At 26.8% G+C, this 7,431-nt stretch overlaps 1 protein-coding gene across 4 annotated transcripts in view; it reads right to left on the bottom strand.

Moving 5' to 3' along the window:
* Nucleotides 1-3,671: 3,671 nt before the first annotated feature.
* The window catches only part of LOC124424744 (inositol polyphosphate multikinase), a 5,971-nt gene continuing 2,211 nt past the window's right edge, over nucleotides 3,672-7,431 (bottom strand). For 3 of the 4 annotated variants that reach the window (XM_046964209.1, XM_046964210.1, XM_046964211.1), the window contains exons 3-5: nucleotides 6,236-6,412; nucleotides 5,533-5,793; nucleotides 3,672-4,695 (exon numbers count right to left, since the gene is read on the bottom strand). In XM_046964209.1, the coding sequence (XP_046820165.1) occupies nucleotides 3,926-4,695; nucleotides 5,533-5,793; nucleotides 6,236-6,412 (1,208 nt within the window). In that variant the 3' untranslated portion in view covers nucleotides 3,672-3,925. Of the gene's footprint in view, nucleotides 4,696-5,532; nucleotides 5,794-6,235; nucleotides 6,413-6,563; nucleotides 7,165-7,431 lie in introns of those variants that run through there. The other variant, XM_046964213.1, reaches the window with a different exon arrangement.

The raw sequence follows: 7,431 nt of genomic DNA, 5'->3' as shown, positions 1-7,431 counted from the left end.
ATATATATATATATATATATATATATATATACATATATTTATATTAACATTTAAGTAAAACTATCTTCGTTGTTCCAATGAATCACAAAAATGATACGCACGAAAATAATTATGTAATTATATTCGTCAAATTTCAATTGAGACACCATAAATCAAGCATTTAACATATTTGGACATATCGAAAAGGATATAGTCGTAAGAACAATTCGAAGCTTTATCAAGCGTTTGGCTGTTTATCTGAGAATTATAAAAAAGAATCGAACAAAAAGAAAAAGAAGAGAAAAGAAAAAAAAAGAAAGAAACAAAAAGAAAATCGTGTAGAGACGAAGAGAAAAAGGATATTTTTTCGTTCCTCTTTCCTCTTGCGAGGTGCTTCATTAGATGTATTTCTATCTATCTGTAGGATAAAAAAAAAAGTGCGATTTTTGGTTTTCTTTTTTATTATTTTTGCTTTTCTTTTTTTCTTTTATTTTTCTTTTTTTTTTCTATGATAAAAAAAAAAACAAAGATTTATTCTTATTATTATTCTTATTATTATTATTGTTATTGTTATTATTATTATTATTATTATTATTATTATTATTATTATTATTATTATTATTATTATTATTATTATTAGCAAAATTATTAGATTAAATTAGGAAAGAATATTCGAAAGCCAAGAAACGCCAATCGCCATTTTGACTGTGATCCTCGGCGGCATATCGTATCACGTGATACCTATTATCGATTTTTAAAAGAAGACGAAAACGAAATCAACAAAAATGATAAAAATAAAAAAAAATAAATAAATAAAAAGAATAATAAAAAAAAAAGAATATCAGAACAGAACGAAGCCCTTTTGACTGTTACGATGTTTCAGTTTTTTCTTCTTTCTTCTCGTAGGCGCATCAACGATAATGTAGGACATGATTAAAAGAAAAAAAAAAAAAAGCGAAGAAACACACAAAAAAAAAACAAACAAACAAACATACAAAAAAGATCGTTGTTATCATTTCTTCTTTTTTTGTTTTTCCATTTTGCCGAAACTTATAACGCCTATGTATGGTATATCAATCTTTATGAGTGCTCTTTCAACGTAAAGAACACTTATGAACATTGAGTATTATTATTTCTTAGTTTAATTATTGCAAACTAGATTGTGTTATGTAGGAAATACTTATATATATATATATATATATATATATATATATATATAGAATTTGGTGCGCGCGCGAACTTGATTGTACGCGACGGATGCGTCTTTGTATGTAACGAAATGTGTCCATGAATGGAAAGTAAAAAGAAGTTAATTGTGTACGTAAAGCTTATGCATATAATACCGGCTGATTAGTTAGATTTCTTGTTTCATTGAAGCCCATTTATTTTTTTCTCCTTTTTTTTGTATTATTATTTTTATTATTATTTTTTTTTATTATTATTATTATTATTTTTATTATTATTATTATTATTATTATTATTATTATTATTATTATTATTATTATATTATTATTATTATTATTATTATTATTATTATTATTATTATTATTATTAATATTGTTAGAAATACTCTTAGATGATCAACGTAATTTTTATGGTATTTATTATGTGATATAGCACTACTTACTATTAATATTACTATTAGTTTTATCAATACCATTATTATTAATTATTTTCATTATTATTATATTATATAATAATAATAATTATTGTTATTATTATTATTATTATTATTATTATTATTATTATTCTTAATACTAGAGTTACTATTACTGCCGCTATCACTGCTACTGCTATTAATACCATCAACATCATTTCTAACGACTAACATATTATATAAACTTCCAAAAATTAATTTTTTCTAACGCCGTTGCAGTAAATATTTCTCAATGAGTTTTTCTTCTTGAAGATCGATGAACAAAAGATATTTCAAAATAAAAATAAAAAAAAAAGAAAAAAAAAAGAATAAAAAAACAGAAGAATGAAATAAAATAAAAGAAAAGAAAAAGAATGAGGAAAAAAAAAGTAATAATAACGAAGAAAATAAATGTCCGCTTTACGATCGATGGTTCTCCCAGTAATTATCTAACACACAAACCGATGCCGTTTGTACAGGGTGTCTCGAAAGTCCCTATCTATCTCGAACGAATAATGGGAATTTAAACGAAAAAAAAAAATAAATAAATAAAAAAAAAACGTGGTTTAAGGACATGAATAAAGAATATATTTATATACATATGTACAAAGATATATTTAATTGGACAATTTATATAAATTACACAAAAATTCGTAATATCATGATTTTAACTTTTGTTTTTTCTTTCGTGTTTTCTTTTCTTTTTCTTTTTTTTTTTTTATTCCTTTCTTTTTCCTTTCTTTTTTCTTTCTCTCGTTTCTTCGTATACACTAATTTGCACTCGCGGAAGTATGTATGTACATATCTTTTTTGACAGCGTAGAATTTAAAAGCAGAGGGAAAAAAAAGAAAAAAAGAGAAAAATAAAGTCTACCAATTAGTCACTGAAATAGATAGTGACTTTCTGGTACACCCTGTATATGATAGAGATAAGCCATTGCGTGTATAATTTGGAAAAGATACGAAATATTCTTACTGTCTTCGATTGTTATTTCGAAATAAAGCAAGAATTGTTTATTGCGTCCGAGCCAATGCTAATTAGTCCTTGGTTAATGAATTAGGAGAACTAAATGGATTTGGAATGAAAAAAAAAAAAAAGAAAAGAAAAGAAAAGAACGGAAATATCAAAACAAAAAAAAAAAAAAAAAAAGATAAAAAAAGAATTTTTCCAATTCGAAATTTACTCGAAAAATTAATTGTACCGTCACTTTGTGTTGTTTATTTTGCTTTATTTTTCTTTTTTCTTTTTTTCTCGTTTTCTTTATTCCTTAGAAACTGAAAAAATTCAGAATTAAATTATCTTAAAAATAAATCGATCGATATCTAACAAGAAAAAACGAATGATTTATACTTATCACTCGCGCGTGCGACACGCGTGCCAAAAAGAAGGAGGGAGTGGGACGAAAGGAAAGAAAAAGAAAAAAAGAATATTACATAAATAAAATAAAATAAAATAAAATAAATAAATAAATGATGAGGGAAAAATAAATTACGAGTGAGAGAGAAAATGCGGCGAGCGATGTGCCACGTGACTACAGGCGATGATCGTAAGCAATCGATTATAAATATATAAATAAACAAAGTAAATCTATATATATATATATATATATATATATAAATATATATATTATAAATATTATTATAAATGTTACGGCGAATTAAGCGAATTATTAATTATTATTGTCAGTTGATACGTCGCGCTCGAGTAAAGAGTTACTACGGAAAGGCGACAATGTAAAAACTGTTTACGAGTGAATGGTGAATAAAAAAAAAATAAATAAATAAATAAATAAATAAATAAAACAAAAAAAAAGAAAAATAACATTAATAATAATATAATGCGATAAGAGTTTTATCTTTATTTGTCAATTCTTTTTGACATACAGAACGGTATATGTACATATATGAGTCGTTTCTTTTCTCTTTATCTCTATCTCTATCTCTCTTTCTCTCTCTCTCTCTCTCTCTCTCTCTCTCTCTCTCTCTCTCTATCTATCTATCTATCTATTTATCTATCTATCTATCTATTTATTTATCTATTTATCTATTCATCTATTTAGCTATTCTATTTATCTATCTATCTATCTATCTATCTATCTATCTATCCATCTATCTATCTATCTATCTATCTATATTTCTCTTTCATTCTCTCATTTATATTATTCGAAAGAAAATAAATTCCAGTCTTTGATAGACCTTCGTTAAATCAAAAGGATCATCAGGTATGGTACAGTATATACATATATGTATATATATATATATATATATATGTATATGTATATTTATACGTATATAGATCATTAATCGTCTCTTACGTGTCCAACGTCAAGGTATATCCTTCTTTCTGTATCAGAAAGGTCTCGAAAAGTTTGATCAAATTTTCAATACCCTCGAGATAATTGTGGTCCAAGCCTGCGGTCTCATTTGGTGCAGGAAATACGTGAGTGAAATCGATCATGTTCACCCTGACCCAATTTTGTTTGTCCTCGTAGGTACTGCTAAGTTCGTTCAAAAGTGCGACGTATTCCTCCTTCATATTGGCAATCTCCTGATCGAAATTATTAACATGGGAATGAGTACGACATAATTTGTCTATCTTCGAATCTGGACCATAGGAATCGCTTCTTTGCAATAACGATACTTCACGATACGTATTATCCCTTTCGAATGAATTAGAACAATCCTTAATACCAAATTGTAGGCTAACGCTACGTTTCAATAATCGCGTCCTTTCTAAAACCTTCCTACGAAGATCTTGAATATTCTGAGATGATTCCTTTGATGAAGAGGAACTACCCTTTTCCAAATTCTTGTCGTTCGTTCCGCTACTCGACAACGTCGAAGAAAATGATTTGGCACGTTGACAATTTATCGATGATTTTTTCTTATCGTCGTTTCCAAAACGCTGATAATAACGTAATCTTCTGGCATCGTAAGCGATCAGTATTGAACTCGAATAAAAACGAAAGTTTTCTTGCTTACGAAATATAACGAGTATCTTCCAAAGTAGGGATAACAATTTGACGATCAATTGACGACATGCTGGCCTCTGCGGTGTCACGTTTAGAAAGATCTTCAATGCTTAAAGAAATATTGATTATTTTTTTCTTTTGTCTTTTTTCTTTTTCCATTCTTTTCTTTTTTTTTTTTTTGTTTTTTCTTTTTTCTTTTTCTTTTTCTTTTTTTTTTTCCTCGTACCTATGTATTTATGTGTGGTATGTATTTAAATACTATACATGCCTCTCATAAAGACTGATATAATATATAATACTTTCGAAAGCATTCTCAAAGTGAGATAACGCGTTCGCATATGCACAGACAGGTATGTAAAACTAAATTACATGTTGAAATTTAATTCATAACTTATGCATTATGTTACAAGGGTTTAGCCGAAAGTTCCTAAAAACCTCTCTAGTTTTACGATTTGAAAAACAAAAAAATGAGAAAAAAAGAAAAAAAAAAAAAAGGGAAAATAAAGGAACGAATATATTAGCCTAAAAAAGAAAAAAAGAAAAGAAAAAAAAAGAAAAATAAAAAGATCACAAGTCCGTAAGAAAGAGTAAACCGATTGTTATATTCGCTTAGGGAACTTTTGCTTCTAAACTTATACAATAATACATTTCATTTAATTCGAGCTAAACCAACGATCAAGTATTTATTATTAGTAAGACGGAAGAGGAGGAAAAGAAAAAGAAGGAGAAAAAAATTTTGTTTTTTCGTATCCGAAAATCAATACCGAGAATACTTTCGAGATCATATCTAAATGATTTTAGATTAAAATATTTTAAACATTAATTGTATCCGGATAGATTATGAGACGTTATCGCGATCTCAAATCCCTCCCGTCCCCCTCCCCCGTCCCCATCCCCATCCAATCCCGTCCCTCTCTTTGGATCTTATAAAACATCTCGTCAATACCTTCGACTACCGCTTGGGGAGTAAGTGTCTTGCCATAATTCTTGTCAAACTTCTTAAGCTCGCCACCCGAGAGACAATACACTTGAAAACCGGTAATGCAAAAGCCATAAGCTTCCTTCGATTGGGCGTATTTCTTTTCCTCGCTTATCCTCTTTTCTTCGCTGGCTAATGGATCCCACGTACGTTTGCCAATTTTTACATCCATCACACATGGTTCGGCCATGCCCTCTGTTATATCTTGAAGCACGACGAATTTTACATCTGTTGGAGGAACAAAAAAAAAAAAAAGAAAAAGAGAAAGAAAGAAATGAAGGAAAATTGGCAAGAGAAAATGGAACGACGACAAATTTATTATATAATATGTATGTATATATATAATGTATACGTATGTATCTATGTATATATATATATATATATATGTACTCTATCTTCAAAGATATAATATATGCATATACAGGTAAGTATATGTTATATTTGTATTATTAAAAAGATATATACATATATATTATTATTATTATTATTATTATTATTATTATTATTATTATTATATATTAATATAATACATATACAATACATTAATATAATATATACATATATATATATATATATATATATATATATTAAATAATAATAATAATAAAAATATAGAAAAAAAAATAAGAAAAAAGAGAGAAATAAATAATTTTAATCTATCATTACGTACTTTTGTCTGAGTATAATATCTCGGTCGTACCGAAATATTTCGGAACATAATTTTTCAATTCCAAGATAGTCTCGTCGCAAGAATTTTGCAAGTTCTCATAGAAAGATATTTCTCTCTCACCGAGATGAGGCTTCGTGATGGGCTTTAATACCCGTCCCAATGGTGCTCTCAACATACCTGCAAAAATGTTTAGATAGTTTTATGACGAGAGACGACGATTACATAAAGTTCCAATTGAAAAATAAGTGTGTTAATTATGATAACGCGATAGTATAAATTGATTCTTATTTAAATGCGATTCGTTTATTTAATAATTGACAATAAATACCTATCCTTTCCTTCGTACGAATCATTTTCTTTTCTTTTTTTTTTTTTTTATTTTTCTTTTTCTTTTTTTCTAATTCTTTTCTTCCCCGTTCTTTTTTCTTCTTTAATTTTCTTTTTTTCTTTTTTTTTTTACTTCATCGTTCGCTCGGTCAATCGGTCAATCGTTCAAAATTAAATTAACTAAAAAGAATGACTTAACGAATGAATAATAAGAGATAGCCGATTTATTTAAAATAAGAATAAAATAATTTATATCTTATATTATATAAAAGTAACAATTATTATCTTTCTTTCGACGATACAAAAATCGACTAACTCTCTAATAAAAGTAAAACTAACTACGTGATAGAAAATTACTCGAATATTTCATTTCCCCTTCGTCGTAATCGTAGAAAATCTTACGAATCGTTCGTTATCCAATGTAATTCGATGCAATAATGATAATTTTAATGACAATTGGATCATTATGAAACCGTGAAGAGATTAAAATGACGTCAGCTTACGAAGCTTACGACAGAGAAGGATCATTAGCGTATTAGTGTTTATTTACCTCTGAACGATCTAATTCAAAGAATATAAATTTCAATTAGATTTTATGGAAATAATTTTTACGATAAATGTTAGAGCTCGTAATCGATGAAATAAAACGAAAGAATACGATTATGACGTATTTAAACGAAACAAAAAAAAACATGTCTATATCTATATATATATATATATATATATATCTATAATTAAATAAATAAATAAATAATATATATATACCGTATAATTATTATATATTTATTTATTTTAATTAAATATATATTATTTAAGCAAAAACAAAGAAAAAAAGAAAACACAAAAAGAAAAGAAAAAAAGAAAAAGAA

The sequence above is a fragment of the Vespa crabro genome, chromosome 6 (genome assembly GCF_910589235.1).
Source record: "Vespa crabro chromosome 6, iyVesCrab1.2, whole genome shotgun sequence".
Taxonomy (NCBI): Eukaryota; Metazoa; Arthropoda; class Insecta; order Hymenoptera; family Vespidae; genus Vespa; species Vespa crabro.
Note: the sequence above shows the minus strand (reverse complement) of the source record. Positions and strands in the feature narration are given on the sequence as shown.